We start from the raw sequence: 20,380 nt of genomic DNA, 5'->3' as shown, positions 1-20,380 counted from the left end.
AGCATGGAATTTCTTTTCATTTATTTGTGTCATTTTCTATTTCTTTCATGAGTATTTACACTTTTCAGAATATGGGTCTTTAATCTCTTTGGTTACATTTATTCCTATGTTTCTTATTGATTTTGGTGCAGTTGTAAATGTACCGTTTTGTTAATTTCTCTTTCTGTTGATTCATTATTGTTGGATAAAAATGCAACAGATTTGTGTATATTGATTTTGTATCCTAAAACTTTGCACAATTCATTTATCAGTTCTAGCAATTTTTGGTGGAGACTTTCAGGTTTTCTATATAGACTACCATATCATCTGCAAAGAGTGTAAGTTTTACTTCCTCCGTGCTGATTTCAATGCATTTTATTTCTTTTTGTTGCCTGATTCCTGTGGCTAAGACTTCCAGTATTATATTAAATAACAGTGGTGTTAGTTGACAGCAGTGTCTTTTTCCTGATTGTAGAGGAAAAGCTCTGATTTTTCCGTATTGAGGATAACATTAGTTGTGGGTCTTTCATAGATGTCCTTCATTATGTTGCGATATTCTCTCTCTTATCCTACCTTGCTGAGGGTTTTTATCATGAATGGATGTTGTAGTTTGTCAAATGTTTTTTTCCGCATCTATCGAAATGGTGGTATGGTTCTTATAATTTGTTTTATTAATGTGGTGTACCACATTGGTTGATTTGCAAATATCAAGCCAGCATTGTAACCCAGGAATAAATCCCACGTGATTGTGGTGAATAATTTTTAATGTATTGTTGGATTTGGCTTGCTAGTATTTTACTAAGAATTTTTGCATCTGTGTTTATTAAGGGTATTCTCCTTTAGTTCCCTTTTTATAATTGGTGTCTTTTTCTGGTTTGGGTAACAGGGTAATGCTTTCCTCATAAAATGAATTTGGAAGTTTTCTATCCTTTTCTATTAATTTTGGAATAGTTTATGGAAAATAGGTATTAGCTCTTCTTAAATGTTTGGTATAATTTTCCTGTGTAGCCACCTGGTCCTGGAGTTTTGTTTGTTGGCAGTCTTTGATTACTGATTCAATTATTTTTCTGGTTATTTGTCTGTTCAAGTTGTCTATTTCTTACTGTTTCAGTTTTGGTCGTTTATGTTTTTAGGAAATCATCCATTTCTTCCAGGTTGTCCAGTTTTTTTTAGCATATCATTTCTCATAAAATTATTTTATAATGGTTTGTATTTCTGTGGTGTTGATTGTTATTTCTCCTCTCTCATTTGTGATTTTATTTAATTGGGTCCTTTCTCTTTTTGATGAGTCTGGCTAGAGGCTTATCTTTTTCATTAACTTGTAAAAGAACTAAGTCTTTATTTCATTGATCTTTTCTATTGTTTTTCTTTATTTTTAGCCTCTATATCATTTATTTCTTCTCTAATCTTTACTATTTCCTTCCTTATGGTAGCTTAGGCTTTGTTTTTGTTTTTATTTGTTTTCTTTTTGTTTTGTCTTTGTTGTTCTTTTAGTAGCTCCTTTAGGTGTAAGGTTGGATTGTTTGAAATTTTTCTTGCTTCTGAGATAGGCCTGTATTGCTATATACTTTCCTTTTAACACTGCTTTTGCTGCACCTTAAAGCTTTGGGACCATTGTGTTTTCACTTTCATTTGTTTCTGTGTACTTTTAAGTTTATTCTTTCATTGTCTGGTTGACCCACTTATTGCTACGTAGCATGTTGTTTCACCTGCATGTATTTGTGTTCTCTCTATAGTTTTTTTTTATGGTTGATTTCTAGTTTCATACCATTGTTATCAGAAAAGTTGTATGGTATGGTTTACATTTTTTTTTATTTGTTGAGGTCTGTTTGGTGTTCTAATATTGATCTATTCTGGAGAATGTTCCAAATGCACTTGAAAAGAATGTGTATTCTGTTGTTCTAGGATGGAATGTTCTGAATATATCTGGTAGTCCATCTGGTACAGTTTGTCATTAAAAGCCATTGTTTGTTGATTTTTTGTTTAGTTCTTCTGTCCATTTATGTAAGTGGGGAGTTAAAGTTCCCTAGTATTCCCATAATTTGGCTATTGTTGAAAGTGCTGCCATAAACATTAGGGTAAAAGTGCCCCTATGCATCAGCACTCCTGTATCCCTTGCGTAAATTCCTAGCAGTGCTATTGCTGGGTCATAGGGTAGATCTATTTTTAATTTTGTGAGGAACCTCCACACTGTTTTCCAGAGCAGTTGCACCAGTTTACATTCCCACCAACAGTGCAAGAGGGTTCCCGTTTCTCCACATCCTCGCCAGCATCTATAGTCTCCTGATTTGTTCATTTTAGCCTCTTTGACTGGCGTGAGGTGATGTCTCAGTGTGGTTTTGATTTGTATTTCCCTGATGAGTCTAAATGTTATCAACTGATGAACGGATAAAGAAGTTGTGGTTTATATATACAATAGAATACTACTTTGCGATGAGAAAGAATGAAATCTGGCCTTTTGTAGCAACGTGGAGAGAACTGGAGAGTGTTGTGCTAAGTGAAATAAGTCATACAGAGAAAGACAGGTAATGTACGTTTTCACTCTTATGTGAATCCTGAGAAACTTAACAGAAGACCATGGGGGAGGGGAAGAAAACAAAAAAAGAGGTTAGGGAGGGAGGGAGCCAAAACATAAGAGACTCTTAAAAACTGAGAACAAACTGAGGGTTCATGGGGGGTGGGAGGGAAGGGAAAGTGGGTGATGGGCATTGAGGAGGGCACCTGTTGGGATGAGCACTGGGTGTTGTATGGAAACCAATTTGACAATAAATTTCATATTAAAAAATAAAATAAATAAAGTTCCCTACTGTTATTGTATTATTTTAAATTAGTTTTTTTTATATTTGTTGTTAATTATTTTATATATCCGGGTGCTCTCATGTTGGGTGCGTAAATATTTACAATGATTATATCTTCTTGTTGTATTGTCTTCTTTTTATCTTTATATATTCCCCTTTTTTGTTCCTTGTTGCAGTCTTTGTTGTACATGTAGTTAGTCTAATATAAGTATTGATACTTTGGCCTTCTTTTGACACCCATTTGCACAATAAATTTTCTTCATGCCCTCATTTTCAGTCTGAAGGTGTCTTTAGGTCTAAAATGAGTCTCTTGTTGGCAACAAATAGATGGGTCTTGTGGTTTTTTAAATCCATTCTGACACTCTTTGTCTTTTCTTGGAGTGTTTAGTCCATTTAAATTCAAAGTAATTATTGATAGGAGTGTATTTAGTGCCATTTTACTTATTTTGTCATTGTTTATAGAGATTTTCTCTAATTCTTTCTTGTCTCTGTCACTTTTGGCCTCTCCTTTGCACTCAGCAAGTTCCCTTAATATTTCCTGCATGCCTGTTTTAGTTGTCCTGAACTGCTTTAATTTTTGTTTGCCTTGGAAATTCTTTTTAGTGTTTTTATTTAAATTCCAGTTAGTTACCATATTTGTAATATTTTTTCAGGTGTATAAAATAGTGATTCAACGCTTACATAGAACACCTGGTGTTCATCATAACAAGTGTACTCCTTAATCCTTATCACCTATTTAAAACATATCCCTACCCACCTCGCTTCTGGTAACCATTAGTTTTTGATCTATGGTAAATGGTCTGTTTCTGGGTTTGCTTCTCATTCTTTTTCCCCCATTTTCTCATTTGTTTTGTTTCTTAAATTCTAAATCACATGTTATTTTTCTTTCTGTGACTGTCTCATTTCAGTTAGCATACACTTCTCTATCTCCATCCATGTCATTGCTAATGGCAAGATTTCATTCTTTTTTTTTTAAATCACTGAGTAATATCCCATTGTGTGTGTGTGTGTGTGTGTGTGTATACACATATACATTCCATTTTTTTTCTTCTCAGATATAGGGTTAGGGTTAGGTTTAGGGTCAGGGTAAGTGTATGTTCCTGGTATACTATAGTTTACAAAACTATAACCCTCTAAAACCAGAGGGTTATATTTAGGGTTAAGTTTAAGGTTAGGGATAGAGGTTAGGATTTAGGTTTAGGTTTAGTTATTAGGAGTTAAGGTTAGTGTTAAGGTTTATACCTAGGGTTATGGGGTCAGTTATTAGTGGGTTTATATTACTGAAAGAAGATGTTACTTAGATGACAGTTTATACATTGTAATTTCTTTTTTCTTTTTTTAATATGAAATTTATTTTCAAATTGGTTTCCATACAACACCCAGTGCTCATCCCAAAAGGTGTCCTCCTCGATACCCATCAACCACCCTCCCTTCCCTCCCACCCCCATCAACCCTCTGTTTGTTCTTAGTTTTTAAGAGTCTCTTATGCTTTGGCTCTCTCCCTCTCTAACTTCTTTTTTTTCTTCCCCTCCCCCATGGACTTCTGTTAAGTTTCTTAGGACCTATATAAGTGTGAATACATATGGTATCTTTCTATGTATGGCTTATTTTCACTTAGCATAACACTCTCCAGTTCCATCCATGATGCTACAAAAGGCCATATTTCATTCTTTCTCATTGCCACGTAGTATTCCATTTGTATATATACATTGTAATTTCAATGTGTGAAGCACCAGGCTCTTCCCTTGTACTTCTATTTCATCCATTTATAAACACACATATGTTAATTAAATAAGATGTTATTTGAATGAAGGATTATACACAGTGTAGTTTCAGTGAGATAAGGACAGGGATCTTCCTATATGCTTCTAACATATGTTTACAAACACGTATATCTTAATGAAAGAAGGTGTTACTTGAAATATACATTATATGCTACCTAGTCTCATTCAAGAAAGAATGGGTCTATTCCCATATGCTTCTACACATACATTTATACACACATCTATATCAATGAAAGAAGTTACTTGAATGATGATTTATATACAAAGTAGTTTCAAAGAGTTAAGCATATGACTATTCCCATATGCCTTTACAGGTATGTGTAGAAACTTTTTTTTTAATTTTTTTTCAACGTTTATTTATTTTTGGGACAGAGAGAGACAGAGCATGAACGGGGGAGGGGCAGAGAGAGAGGGAGACACAGAATCGGAAACAGGCTCCAGGCTCCGAGCCACCAGCCCAGAGCCCGACGCGGGGCTCGAACTCCCGGACCGCGAGATCGTGACCTGGCTGAAGTCGGACGCTTAACCAACTGCACCACCCAGGCGCCCCTGTAGAAACTTTAATGAAATAAGATGATACTTGAAAGATTATACATAGCATGGTTTCAGAGTGTTAAGCATGCAGCTATTCCCATATGCTTCTACACATACATTTACAAACACCTGTATCTTACTCAAAGAAGACATTAGTTGAAGGATGCATTATACACATGATAATTCCAACTAGTTAAGCATACTGATACTATCATATCTTTCTACACATAACTTATATCTTAGTGAAAGCAGATATTACTCTACAGAAAGTTTACACACAGTGGGTTTTTCATGTGCTAAGCATGCAGCTATTCCCATAGGCTTCTTTTTTAAATTTAAATTCCAGTTAGTTAACATACAGTATAATATTAGTTTCAGGTGCATAATTCAGTTATTCAACACTTCCAAACAATGCCAAGTGCTCTTCACAACAAGTGCACTCCTTAATCCCCATCACCAGTTTAACCCAAATTCCCACCCACCTGCCCTCTGGTAAACATCAGTTTGCTCTTTATGGTTAAAAGTTGTTTTCTTGGTTTGCTTTTTCTCTTCTTTTCTCCCATGATTATTTGTTTTGATTTTTAAATCCCACATATGAGTAAATATATATGTGGAAATATATGAGTGAAATATGTGATATTTCACTTTCCATAACTCTTTAGCTTCATCCACATTACTGCAAAAGGCAAGATTTCATTCTTTTTGATGGCTGAGTAATATTGGCTTTATATTATACATACCACATCTTCTTTATCCATTCATCAGTCAAAGGACATTTGGGCTCTTTCCATAATTTGGCTATTGTTGATAATGCTGCTATAAACATTAGGATGCATGTATCCCTTCAAATAAGTATTTGTGTATTCTTTACATAAATGCTTAGTAGTGCATTGCTGGATCATAGGGTAGTTCTATCTTTAACACTCTGAGGAAGATCCACATGTTTTCCAGAGTGGCTGCACCAGTTTGCATTCCCACCAACAGTGCAAGAAGATTTCCCTTTTTCCACATCCTCACCAACACCTATTATTTGCTGTGTTGTTAATTTTAGCCATTATGAAATGTGTGAGGTGATATCTCATTGTTGTTTTGATTTGTATTTCTGATGATCAGTGATGTTGAGCATACTTTCATATTTCCACTGGCCATCTTCTGTGTTCTTTGGAAAAATATCTATTCATGCCTTCTGGCTATATTTTATCTGGATTACTTGTGTGTTTTATGTTGACTATTTTAGGTTCTTTATATATTTTGGACAGTAACCCTTTACCAGACATGTTATTTGCAAAAATTTTATCCCATTCCATAGGTGGCCTTTTAGGTTATTTTGCTTGTTTGTTTCCTTTACTGTGAGATGCTTTTCATTTTGATGAAGTGGCAGTAATTTATTTTTTTTGTTGTTTCCCTTGCCTCATGAGGCATATCTAGTAAAAAGTTGGTATTGCCAATGTCAAAGATGTTATTACCTGTGTTCCTTTCTAGGATTTTAATGATTTCCTGTCTTACATTTATGTCTTTAATCCATTTTGACTTAATTTTTTGTATGGTGCAAGAAAGTGTTCAAATTTCATTCTTTGCATGGAGCTATTCAGTTTTTATATCAGAAACTTTTACCACTCCTATTATGAATGATAGTATTCCTGGATGGAGTATTCTTGGCTTCAGATTTTTCCCATTTAGTACTTTGCATATACCATTCCATTCCCATCTGGCTTGCCAGGTTTCTGTTGAGAAATCCCTGGCTATTCTTATGGGTTTTCCTTGTAGTTTAAGGACCTCTTTTGTCTTGCTGATTTTAATATTTTTTCTTTGTCACTATATTTTGCAAATTTAATTACAATATGTCTTGGGGTTAGCCTGTTCTTGTTGATTCTGGTGGGAATTCTCTGTGCCTCCTGGATCTGGATATGTGTTTCTGTCCCCAGATTAGGGATGTTTTCAGCTATTATTTCTTCAAATAAATTTTCTACTTCCATGTCTCTCTTTGCTTCTTCTGGGACTCCTATAGTACAAATATTATTACATTTGACAGAGTCACTGAGTTCCTTAAGTCTACTCACATGTTGTATAATTCTTCTTCTCTTTTGTTCAGCTTCATTACTTTCCGTTACTTTGTCATCTAGGTCACTAATTCATTCCTCTGCTTCTTCCATCCTGCTGTTCATTGCATCAAGCATGTTTTTAATCTCATTTATTGCACTTTTCATCTCTAATTGATTCTTTTTTTAACTCTTTGTCTCTGTCATAAGTGTCTCACTGATGGTTTGTATACTTTTCTCAAGCCCATTGTGTATCCTTATCATTGTTGCTTTAAATCAGGCATTTTACTTATATCTGTTTCACTTAGATCTCTGGGTTTAACCTTATCTATTTCTTTATTTTGGGATAAATTCCTCTGTGTTTGAGTTTTGTCTATGTCTCTGCCTTCTTCTGTATGTTAGAAAAGCTAGTTATGTTTCCTGCTCAGGAAAGTAATGGCCTTATGAAGAGGTCACATAATGTGAAGGCTTGGCACTTCACCAAGTATCTCTGGTGTGTTTTGCATGTGTACTGTTCTTGTATTTTGTTTGCTCTTTCAGGTCTGTCATCTGCTGAGGCTCTCCTTGCCTACTGTTGGTAATGTTTGGTTCCTGGCTTGAATATGGCACGTTTCAACTAGTTGTGCTTGGTCTGCTTGTGAAATGATATCTGTCACCATCTTTATTGGTACTGAGGCTCTACAGTACTCTCAGGTCAGGAGATGTGGTGTGGGCAGGTGTTTGTGCTAGTCTTATGGGGGAGGGGCCTGCTTGAAGGGACTGAGGCAAGTTTGACTGTAAAGGGCAGACCCACCTGTGTATGGAACAATGGGGCTTTGTGTATGAAAGTTAGGCAGCCAATGTCTGCACTGTGCTGCTTCCTGCAGGTGGCTTTGTGTTTATGCTGAGGGGTGGGTAGAGGAAGTGACACATGCCACCTCCTTTGTTCCTGGAAATGTATCTCCATGAGTACTACCTCTCAGAGACTTGTTCTGAGGAAAGCAAATAATATCTCTGCTCAATGCCCCAGGCACTCTTCAGTTCACTGTTTCCATGCTGTCTACCCTTTGGTGTCTTGCCCTCTTTCTCTCTAGGAGCAGAGCAGTGCCCTTCTGCTATATCCCAGTCTAGCTTGCTGACCTTTAAAAGTCTAAGCTCTAAGCCCTGCTGATTGCATGAAGTCAGGAAATTTAGCACCTTTCTTTTTCCAAGCCAATGACTTTGGGTAAATATTTTCCTTGTGTGTTCCCCTGTGTGGTCCTCTCTCAACTTTCTCTGTTGAAAGCATGGATCCCTTCCCTCTGCAGCAACAGCAATGTTTCTTTCCTAAATCACGTGACCACACTTCCTACCTTCTTCGGTGTGACCCCTGTCTTTTTAGCTGTGTAATTTGTTCTGTATGTTTTCAGGTATATTTCTGGAATATTTAGGTTGATTTGATAGTTATCTGGCTGTGTTCATAGGACAAAGTGACCTAGGGTCCTCCTACTCCATTACCATTTTCATTTACCTCAAATATATACAATTTTAATTCTCAACTAGAGTTTATCAAAGTTAGAGGCAAAAGAATTAAGACAAAAAGGCTAAGGGGTGTGGCAGTGAGATTGGAACTGAGAGAACCTTAATAATAGCTAATATTTGCTGAGTGTTTACTGTATGTCAGATATTATTATAAGTGTTTTTCACTATTAATATGCAGATAGTAGATAAGAAAACCAAGGCTGAAAATGGTGGAGTAACTTTCAGCTAATGATAGTAGACTGGGAAGTCAAATCCAGACAATGTAGCTCCACAATATATGCTCTTGGCATACATTGTCTACATCCTCAATAAAAGAACTATTTGAAGAAAGAATAGAACTTCAGAAACAAATAACTGAGATCATAAAAGAATGTTAAAAATCAATGATCAATTTTGAGCCAGGGTGATTGGGTGGTCCCATTCTTAAACAGTAGAACTTTAAAGTTGTTTAGTAGGAATTGTTGTATCTGCAACTCTTGCTTTGTATAATTGTAAGCTCAGTGGAGATGAACAGCTGTGCTGTATGCTACAGGTGGTATCCAAATAAACATGGACCTCATGGTTTTCTGCTGAGAGAATATCTACCAGAGACAGGGATATTATTCTCTGGGCCCCTTACAATGAACTCTAATCTCTGGACATCAATGGAGCAGGCATTTATGCAGCTACCTCAGTTTTAAAGAACCTGTGGAATACCAGGAATAGAGAAAAGTATACCTTGGTTGAATAACAAGGTTTGATTCCATGGCAATTTTCCCACTACTGTGTTCATCATTGACAAACTCCCTATCTCTGTAAATGACACCTCTGTACACACAGCTCCCCAAAACAGAAATCTGACAGTTGTAAGTGTCCTTTCCATCTCAATACACTCATTTTTCTCCACATCCACTCCCATCCTACTAGTCAGACTTTTATAATTTTTTTTTTTGCCTGGATCATTACAGTAGCCTCTTAAGTGGTCTTCCACCTTTCACTCTTGCACATGAAGGTTTCTCCCACCAACCACTGTATTCAATACACCCTAGTTATGCTGATATTCTGTCAGTTATTAAAAGAAGACAAGCAGAGGGAACAGGGAAGATGGCAGCATAGGAGGACTCTGGGCTCACCGCGCGTCCTGCTGATCACTTACATTCCACATACACCTGCCTAAATAACCTAGAAAACCGCCAGAGGATTAGCAGAATGGAGTCTCCAGAGCCAAGTGCAGACGAGAGGCAAACAGAAGAGGGTAGAAAAGGCGGCGAGGCGGTGTGCACTCCACAGACTGGCGGGAGGGATCCGGGGCAGAGGGGCAGCCCGCCGGCCAAGCAGAGCCCCGAGTCTGGCTTGCAAAAGCGGAGGGGCCAGACGGAGTGTGTTCCGACAGCAAGCAGGACTTAGCATCTGGGAGGTCATAAGTTATCAGCTCTGCTCAGAAAGCGGGAAGGCTGAAGGACAAAGGGAGGGAGAGTTGCTGAGCCCTGGGATGACAGAGCTCAGTTTGGCGGAGAACAAAGGTGCTAGCCAGTGCCATCTCCCTCGCCCATCCCCAGCCAAAATCCCAAAGGGAACCAGTTCTTGCCAGGGAACTTGCTTGCTCTGTGCAAACACCCAAAGCTGTGCTTCTGTGGAGCCGTCCCTCCAGCAGCGGGTCTGACTCCCACCTGCTGCCACAGGGCCCCTCCTGAAGTGGATCACCTAAGGAGAAGCGAGCTAAGCCTGCCCCTCCTGCCCCCATGCACCTTGCCTACCCACCCCAGCTAATATGCCAGATCCCCAAGACCACAACCCTGGCAGTGTGCAAGTAGCCCAGACGGGCCACGCCACACCACAGTGAATCCCGCCCCTAGGAGAGGGGAAGAGAAGGCACACACCAGTCTGACTCTGGCCCCAGGGATGGGCTGGGGGCAGACCTCAGGTCTGACTGCGGCCCCGCCCAACTCCAGTTATACACCACAGCACAGGGGAAGTGCCCTGCAGGTCCACACCACTAGAGGGACTATCCAAAATGACCAAACGAAACAATTCCCCTCAAAAGAATCTCCAGGAAATGACAACAGCTAATGAACTGATCAAAAAGGATTTAAATAATATAACAGAAAGTGAATTTAGAATAATAGTCATAAAATTAATCGCTGGGCTTGAAAACAGTATAGAGGACAGCAGAGAATCTCTTGCTACAGAGATCAAGGGACTAAGGAAGAGTCAGGAGGAGCTGAAAAACGCTTTAAACGAGATGCAAAAAAAAAAAATGGAAAAGTCCACAGCTCGGATTGAAGAGGTAGAGGAGAGAATAGGTGAACTAGAAGATAAAATTATGGATAAAGAGAAAGATGAGAAAAAGAGAGATAAAAAAATCCAGGAGTATGAGGGGAAAATTAGAGAACTAAGTGATACACTAAAAAGAAATAATATATGCATAATTCGTATCCCAGAAGAGGAAGAGAGAAGGAAAGGTGCTGAAGGTGTACTTGAAGAAATAATAGCTGAGAACTTCCCTGAACTGGGGAAGGAAAAAGGCATTGAAATCCAAGAGGCACAGAGAACTCCCTTCAGACATAACTTGAATCGATCTTCTGCATGACTTATAGTGAAACTGGCAAAATACAAGGATAAAGAGAAAATTCTGAAAGCAGCAAGGGATAAACGTGCCCTCACATATAAAGGGAGACCTATAAGACTCGTGACTGATCTCTCTTTTGAAACATGGCAGGCCAGAAAGGCATGGCAGGAGATCTTCAATGTAATGAAGAGAAAAAATATGCAGCCGAGAATCCTTTATCCAGCAAGTCTGTCATTTAGAATAGAAGGAGAGATAAAGGTCTTCCCAAACAAACAAAACTAAAGGAATTCGTCACCACCAAACCAGCCCTACAAGAGATCCTAAGGGGAATCCTGTGAGACAAAGTACCAGAGACATTGTTACAAGCATAAAACATACAGACATCACAATGATTCTAAAACCGTATCTTTCTATAAAACTGAATGTAAATGGACTAAACGCTCCAACCAAAAGACATAGGGTATCAGAATAGATTAAAAAACAAGACCCATCTATTTGCTGTCTACAAGAGACTCATTTTAGACCTGAGGACACCTTTAGAGAGGGAAGGGATGGAGAACTATTTATCATGCGACTGGAAGCCAAAAGAAAGCTGGAGTAGCCATACTTATATCAGACAAACTAGACTTTAAATTAAAGGCTGTAACAAGAGATGAAGAAGGGAATTATATAATAATTACAGGGTCTATCCATCAGGAAGAGCTAACAGTTATAAATGTCTATGTGCCGAGTATGGGAGCCCCCAAATATATAAAACAATTACTCATAAACATAAGCAACCTTATTGATAAGAATGTGGTCATTGCAGGGGACTTTAACACTCCACTTACAGAAATGGATAGATCATCTAGACACACGGTCAATAAAGAAACAAGGGCCCTGAATGTTACATTGGATCAGATGGACCTGACAGATGTATTTAGAACTCTGCATCCCAAAGCAACAGAATATACTTTCTTCTCGAGTGCACATGGAACATTCTCCAAGATAGATCATATACTGGGTCACAAAACAGCCCTTCATAAGTATACAAGAATTGAAATCATACCATGCATACTTTCAGACCACAATGCTATGAAGCTTGAAATCAACCACAGGAAAAAGTCTGGAAAACCTCCAAAAACATGGAGGTTAAAGAACACCCTACTAAAGAATGAGTGGGTCTACCAGGCAATTAGAGAAGAAATTAAAAATATATATGGAAACAAATGAAAATGAAAATACAACAATCCAAACGCTTTGGGATGCAGAAAAGGCAGTCTTGAGAGGAAAATACATTGCAATCCAGGCCTATCTCAAGAAACAAGAAAAATCCCAAATACAAAATCTAACAGCACACCTAAAGGAATAGAAACAGAACAGCAAAGTCAGCCTAAACCCAGCAGAAGAAGAGAAATAATAAAGATCAGAGCAGAAATAAACAATATAGAATCTAAAAAAACTGTGGAGCAGATCAATGAAACCAAGAGTTGGTTTTTTGAAAAAATTAACAAAATTGACAAACCTCTAGCCAGGCTTCTCAAAAAGAAAAGGGAGATGACCCAAATAGATAAAATCATGAATAAAAATGGAATTATTACAACCAATCCCTCAGAGATACAAACAATTATCAGGGAATACTATGAAAAATTACATGCCAACAAATGGGACAACCTGGAAGAAATGGACAAATTCCTAAACACTCACACACTTCCAAAACTCAATCAGGAGGAAATAGAAAGCTTGAACAGACCCATAACCAGCGAAGAAATTGAATTGGTTATCAAAAATCTCCCAACAAATAAGAGTCCAGGACCAGATGGCTTCCCAGGGGAGTTCTACCAGACGTTTAAAGCAGAGATAATACCTATCCTTCTCAAGCTATTCCAAGAAATAGAAAGGGAAGGAAAACTTCCAGACTCATTCTATGAAGCCAGTATTACTTTGATTCCTAAACCAGAGACCCAGTAAAAAAAGAGAACGACAGGCCAATATCCCTGATGAATATGGATGCAAAAATTCTCAATAAGATACTAGCAAATCGAATTCAACACCATATAAATAGAATTTTTCACCATGATCAAGCCGGATACATTCCTGGGATGCAGGGCTGGTTCAACATTCACAAATCAATCAACGTGATACATCACATTAATAAAAGAAAAGATAAGAACCATATGATCCTGTCAATCGATGCAGAAAAGGCCTTTGACAAAATTCAGCACCGTTTCTTAATAAAAACCCTTGAGAAAGTCGGGATAGAAGGAACATACTTAAACATCATAAAAGCCATTTATGAAAAGCCCACAGCTAACATCATCCTCAATGGGGAAAAACTGAGAGCTTTTTCCCTGAGATCAGGAACACGACAGGGATGCCCACTCTCACCGCTGTTGTTTAACATAGTGTTGGAAGTTCTAGCATCAGCAATCAGACAACAAAAGGAAATCAAAGGCATCAAAATTGGCAAAGATGAAGTCAAGCTTTTGCTTTTTGCAGATGACATGATATTATATATGGAAAATCTGATAGACTCCACCAAAATCTGCCAGAACTGATACATGAATTTAGCAAAGTTGCAATATACAAAATCAATGTACAGAAATCAGTTGCATTCTTATACACTAACAATGAAGCAACAGAAAGACAAATAAAGAAACTGATCCCATTCACAATTGCACCAAGAAGCATAAAAGACCTAGGAATAAATCTAACCAAAGATGTAAAGGATCTGTATGCTGAAAACTATAGAAAGCTTATGAAGGTTTTTGAAGAAGATATAAAGAAATGGAAAGACATTCCCTGCTCATCGATTGGAAGAATAAATATTGTCAAAATGTCAATACTACTCAAAGCTATCTACACATTCAATGCAATCCCAATCAAAATTGCACCAGCATTCTTCTCGAAACTAGAACAAGCAATCCTAAAATTCATATGGAACCACAAAAGGCCCCGAATAGCCAAAGTAATTTTGAAGAAGAAGACCAAAGCAGGAGGCATCACAATCCCAGACTTTAGCCTCTACTACAAAGCTGTACTCATCAAGATAGCATGGTATTGGCACAAAAACAGACACATAGACCAATGGAATAGAATAGAAACCCCAGAACTAGACCCACAAACGTATGGCCAACTCATCTTTGACAAAGCAGGAAAGAACATCCAATGGAAAAAAGACAGTCTCTTTAACAAATGGTGCTGGGAGAACTGGACAGCAACATGCAGAAAGATGAAACTAGACAACTTTCTCACACCATTCACAAAAATAAACTCAAAATGGATAAAGGACCTGAATGTGAGACAGGAAACCATCAAAACCCTAAAGGAAAAGACCTAGCAGGAAAAGACCGCTCCGACCTCAGCCGTAGCAGTGTCTTACTTGACACATCCTGAAAGGCAAGGGAATTAAAAGCAAAAATGAATTACTGGGACCTTATGAAGATAAAAAGCTTCTGCACAGCAAAGGAAACAACCAACAAAACTAAAAGGCAACCAACGGAATGGGAAAAGATATTTGCAAATGACATATCGGACAAAGGGCCAGTATCCAAAATCTATAAAGAGCTCCCCAAACTCCACACCCGAAAAACAAATAATCCAGTGAAGAAATGGGCAGAAAACATGAATAGACACTTCTCTAAGGAATACATCCGGATGGCCAACAGGCACATGAAAAGGTGCTCAACGTCGCTCCTTATCAGGGAAATACAAATGAAAACCACACTCAGATATCACCTCATGCCAGTCAGAGTGGCCAAATGAACAAATCAGGAGACTATAGATGCTGGAGAGGATGTGGAGAAATGGGAACCCTCTTGCACTGTTGGTGGGAATGCAAATTGTTGCAGCCGCTCTGGAAAACAGTGTGGAGGTTTCTCAGAAAATTAAAAATAGACCTACCCTATGACCCAGCAATAGCACTGCTAGGAATTTACCCAAGGGATACAGGAGTACTGATGCATAGGGGCACTTGCACCCCAGTGTTTATAGCAGCACTCTCAACAATAGCCAAATTATGGAAAGAGTCTAAATTTCCATCAACTGATGAATGGATAAAGAAATTGTGGTTTATGTACACAATGGAGTACTAGAGGACAATGAGAAAGAACGAAATATGGCCCTTTGTAGCAACGTGGATGGAACTGGAGAGTGTGATGCTAAGTGAAATAAGCCATACAGAGAAAGACAGATACCATATGTTTTCACTCTTATGTGGATTCTGAGAAACTTAACAGAAACCCATGGTGGAGGGGAAGAAAAAAAAAAGAGGTTAGAGTGGGAGAGAGCCAAAGCATAAGAGACTCTTAAAAACTGAGAACAAACTGAGGGTCGATGGGGGGTGGGAGGGAGGGGAGGGTGGGTGATGGGTATTGAGGAGGGCACCTTTTGGGATGAGCACTGGGTGTTGTATGGAAACCAATTTGACAATAACTTTCATATATTGAAAAAAAAAAGAAGGCAAGCTTACTCCCATATCACAGCAGCTTTTGTATTCTGCCTAGCAAAGAACACTATTTCCTCAAACTTTTGTCATAGCTCTCTCCTTCTCATGTTGACTAAATTATTTAATATATGAGCTTTGTTTAAATTTTAATTTGAACTAATATTAAAAAAAACATTTATTAGACTGTTGGGGAAATTTGATATTATGAAATGTGATATCAATATTAAGAAAAATCAATATTAAGGAATTTGTATGTGATAGTAATATTGTACCTATTTTTAAAAATCTTTTATCTTTTTAAAAAACATGTTGAAGTATTTATGACTATGATTATATGATGTCTGTAATATTGTCCAAAATAATACACTACAGATTGGGGGAGTCAGTAGGGATGTGGAGAAAGCAAAATTGGGCAATACTGATATAATTGTTAAATTGGGTGAAGCTTACTTGAAAGTCCAGTAAACTATTTTACTTTTACATGTTGAAATTTTAAGCTCAAATATGTAATATATATTTATGTTTATACACAAAAATTCATATATATACACACATATATACACACTCACACACATGTGTGTGGAATAAGCCTGTACTCTACATGAAGGAGAGGCAAAAAAAACATCAACGAATAAGAAGAGTGCCACAGGAATGTTGGGACAATGCAACCTGGAAATTTGTCACCTGTTCAGAGCATCAGGGCACAGCAACTAGGATTCTGGTTTCCTACATACAAATCCTAACAAAGCAAGTGTTAACACAATGCATGTTTACAAGAAAGAAAGGCCCTTTTCTTATCCATGGTGTCCAAGCCTCAATTCTGAGCTAGAGATGACTGGGGAGAAGGAGTCTACAAAGCAGAGGGTATAAACTAATGATTGATGATCTACATCTGGCCCATAGGCAAGCTACTTTGATTCCATGGTGCTATAAAACTTTTTACATTATAGGCCAACATCCAAATTCTAGCATATTTCACATAAAAGTATTAATTTTCTGCTTTTCTTTAATATTTGGTAAATTTGGTAATAATTAGTTGGAGTTGAGTGACAATTCTGTTTCAGAGGGGGCAGGTGCCCTCAGGTTTGACACATCCCTACCAGGTCTGCTTTACTTACTATTTTTTTAATGTGCACCCTTTTTTCTAGTGAACAAGAGCATGTTATAGGTTGGTGTATTGTGCTTAGCTCAAAAAGCCTGCTTTAATTTCACTTGGTTTAAACTGCCTTTCTGTTTTTCAATACTCAACAAAACCTGTGGTGCTGTGGTAATAAGGGAAGGAGTGGTGTCTCAGCTGCTTAATTTTAACATAAATGTTATTATTTACCAGTTAGAAAGAGCCACAGGTTCTCAGTGGGGTAATGCCTATTCAGAAGACACCAGACTTAGTGTTTTCCTAGTTTGGCTTTATAAAAGCCACATGTGAGTAAGAACAAGACATAAGAGTAAAATCCACTAATGAAGCTTGGGCCCATGTGTATAAATGGATCAGTCTTTGTTTCAAGACTTTCTTTCCTCCGATCTCTCAGACTTGTGTGTGTGTGTGTGTGTGTGTGTGTGTGTGTATGTATGTTGGGGATGGAATGGAGGTGGGCAGACCTGTATGGATTCTGCGGTGGGCTTTCAGGTGGGAGCTTTTGGTGTACACTTTGTTGCATCCTGCAAAGTCACATTGGTGAATCCGTCTTCTCTTCAAATCAAGAGACTCTTCTCCCTGCATTTGGGTCATTGCTGATGGTCTGAGCAAAGAAAGAGAGATAGGACCAAAGAATGATTTTAACGTGGAAGCTAAATAAATGGACTTACATAGAGTGGGATCACCTCATACATGCATTTAATTTATGCAAATTTAACAGTAAGTCTTCAAGAGAAGAAATAATTGAAATAGTTCAAGCAATTCCCTCAACTAGGCCATTCTTTGCAGTAAGTGCAGGTCCTGAGAGGTGGTAATGTTTCCTTGGGTGTTTTCTGTTCTAGTTGTGAGCATTTCACTCTAACAAGTCTCATGCTTGTGTTTACATAAATGTATTTTTTCATACAACATGGTTGTTAAAACACAAAACAATGCCTTATTGGTTCTAACATTGGAAGACAAGAGTGCTTTAATCTTAAAGAGAGAAACATTATTCAACTGTACTTTAGAGGAAATTTGAAAAATTTTCAAGGACAAAATTGATGAAGTAGACAATTAGGACATAACACTTCCAAAACATGCATGTCCATGCACATGTGTGCACACAAACTAACACCTTTGCTGGGAAGGCAATTTACCTACAATTTACAAACATTATCATTAAATGTTTGCCATTGTGTATGAGAATTTGTTCCACTTCTATCGCAAACACACACATATATAGACAGGCCTGAAGTAAAGACAAAAGTACTCACTCTTGCTGTAGTCCCTGAACACCCTGTAAAGCTGAGGATCCACTCTTAATCTCACTCTCCTCACTGTCACTTGGGCTCTCCAGTGAAGACATGGAGGTGGGGTCAACTTTCACTAAAAGCAAAGAAAAAGACCAGTGTGAGCTACAAATATATGTGCCTCTGATATCATTTTCAGGATTCCCACTTTAGCCCACAATGAGAAGTAGCAACAAGATAGGGAAGTAAAGAAAAATAAAGATGAAAGAAGTGTATGTATATGGAAGGAACAGAAGAACTTAAAAAAATTCTAGCATAGCTAAAATTCCTTTGAGGGAAAGGTAATAAGGAACATTCTAGTACCACTGGAATGAGCTTCTCTAGGATAGTAAGTTAATGGAATAGGGTCTGGGTATGATTTAACTTTCTATCTCCAGCCCCCAGAACAAAATGTCTCCTGAAAAGTCAGGATTAATGTATGTTTGTTGAATTGAACTTTCTGAATAGTTATCTGGCTGTCCTAAGGTAAATGCCTAGGTTCACCTCAGAGATAAGAACTCCTTTGGGTTTTGTGCCCCTAAATGTCAATAAGATGAAATGCATAACTAGTACTTAGCTTGATACATGTTGGCATCCTTCCCTTCCACCTTTGTCAAGAGAAGCCCTTGAGTATCTTTTATTATCAACCACTGATATTTCTCATACCTAACAAAACTCAATCAAATGGTCACCAGTCTCCTATATCTAGTCAAAGTTTCAAAATTTCTATATAGAAGAAACTTAAGGGTGGCAATAAAGTTGGTGGGGTGGAATTTTGGCTAGTGCAGTTGCCTCTATACACTAATTATGTATCATTCACTAAAAAGTTTTAATCATACATCTCAGTATGTATGTGTGTCTTTGCATGTGTGTGTGCACATATGTAATAAATGTAGTAGCAGACTAAAATTCTGTATACATTATGAAAAATCAAACTAAAATGTAAAGAGTGAGAAAATACAAATAGAAATGTTGATACTTATTCTTGTGTTCCAATTGTTTTGTTTACATTCCTCACTCCCCCACCTCCAAACCAAGGTGTAAGAATACCATTTTGGAGACTATTAGGCTAATGGTTTTAGCTTAAAATTACATTGAAACTTTAAAAACCTATTTTTCTTATTTAGAGTGGCTCTGATGGACTCATGGATATTATGGGTGCAATTGAAAGACCCATCATATCATTGCTTGGTGCTATCACTGCCTTGATTTCAGCAAATTCTCACTAGGGATTTTATTTTCTCATTTCCCCTTTTGTTTGTATCTCTTTCCCCATAGGAGAACTGATACCAAAATTTTAATTAGTCCCCTCAGAGGAATCTCAAAAACAAGACTGTTATAAACACTTACCATTACAACAATTAGCCACTAGTAAGTAGTGATGACATTTTAAATCAGAAAAACACAACTGCAGAGTCTCAGCAACTTGATGCTTAGTATGTTGTTTTCCAGTCTCCTACATTTGGTGATGGAGTGATTACAAGGCATTGAATTTCAAAGATAGAAAACCCTTAGAAAGTTTTTTCCTATAATGATCTAAGATCTGATTTTTAGTCATTTCCACCCACATATCTCGCTTTTGGTTTTTTAATTCATGCTAAACATTTATCAACTCCTCCTTTGACATGTGTTTGAAACCTGTCACCATCCTAACTCTCTCTTCTGATTATACTCCAACTTCCCAATGTCCTTCCTAAGGCACAATATTGAAAACTGATTATAATTCTAGAGCTGTGGTGAAGCTAAATATTTTGAACCACTCAGGGGCTAAAATTTCCTTTGATCACTTCCAATTACAAACTAAAATAGATACATCTACAGAGATGAGAACTGGCTAGGAAATAGTGGTGAAAGAAGGACTTAATTTACTCCTTTCTGAATTCTGAACTTATTTTTTAAATTAAATAAAAAGGGAAGATTGCAGCATGTGAACTCTCTCCTATACAGGTTTTCAAGTTTGTTCATCAAAGTATTTGTTGCAAGACAACTACTATCTACCACCGGGTTGGGTTCTCTAGAGATGCACAAAGAGAAATAATATCGTTTCCTTCTCGAGGAATTTGCAATTTAGTTGAGAAGAATGCCCATATGCTTGTGACACAGGCAAATAAGAAAGTGAAATGGAGGATGATAGATGCCAAATGAAGGAGTGCACCGGGAAGATGTTAATGTTTCAAAGAAGACTATTTACCTGTTAGGGAAGAGAATAGTTATGGTATTGGGAAACGCAGGTGCTAAGCCTGGCTAGAAATGTAGCACTAGAAATGTTCTTAACTTTTCCACAAAAGCATTCCTAATGGCATAGACAAATAAATGCATTTTGCTAGAAAATCCGAGTGTGTTCCTTAATAAGGTTAAAACTATTTTTG

At 37.6% G+C, this 20,380-nt stretch overlaps 1 protein-coding gene across 1 annotated transcript in view; it reads right to left on the bottom strand.

Moving 5' to 3' along the window:
* Nucleotides 1-20,380, bottom strand: part of KLF8 (Kruppel like factor 8) — a 57,382-nt gene that overhangs the window by 12,063 nt on the left and 24,939 nt on the right. Inside the window, exons 3-4 of the mRNA XM_043571377.1 lie at nt 17,997-18,108; nt 17,208-17,347 (exon numbers count right to left, since the gene is read on the bottom strand). Of these exons, the coding sequence (XP_043427312.1) occupies nt 17,208-17,347; nt 17,997-18,108 (252 nt within the window). The remainder of the gene's footprint in view (nt 1-17,207; nt 17,348-17,996; nt 18,109-20,380) is intronic.

The sequence above is a fragment of the Prionailurus bengalensis genome, chromosome X, assembly GCF_016509475.1.
Source record: "Prionailurus bengalensis isolate Pbe53 chromosome X, Fcat_Pben_1.1_paternal_pri, whole genome shotgun sequence".
Lineage (NCBI taxonomy): Eukaryota > Metazoa > Chordata > Mammalia > Carnivora > Felidae > Prionailurus > Prionailurus bengalensis.
The sequence above is the reverse complement of the archived record's forward strand: the minus strand, read 5'-3'. Positions and strand labels throughout refer to the sequence as shown.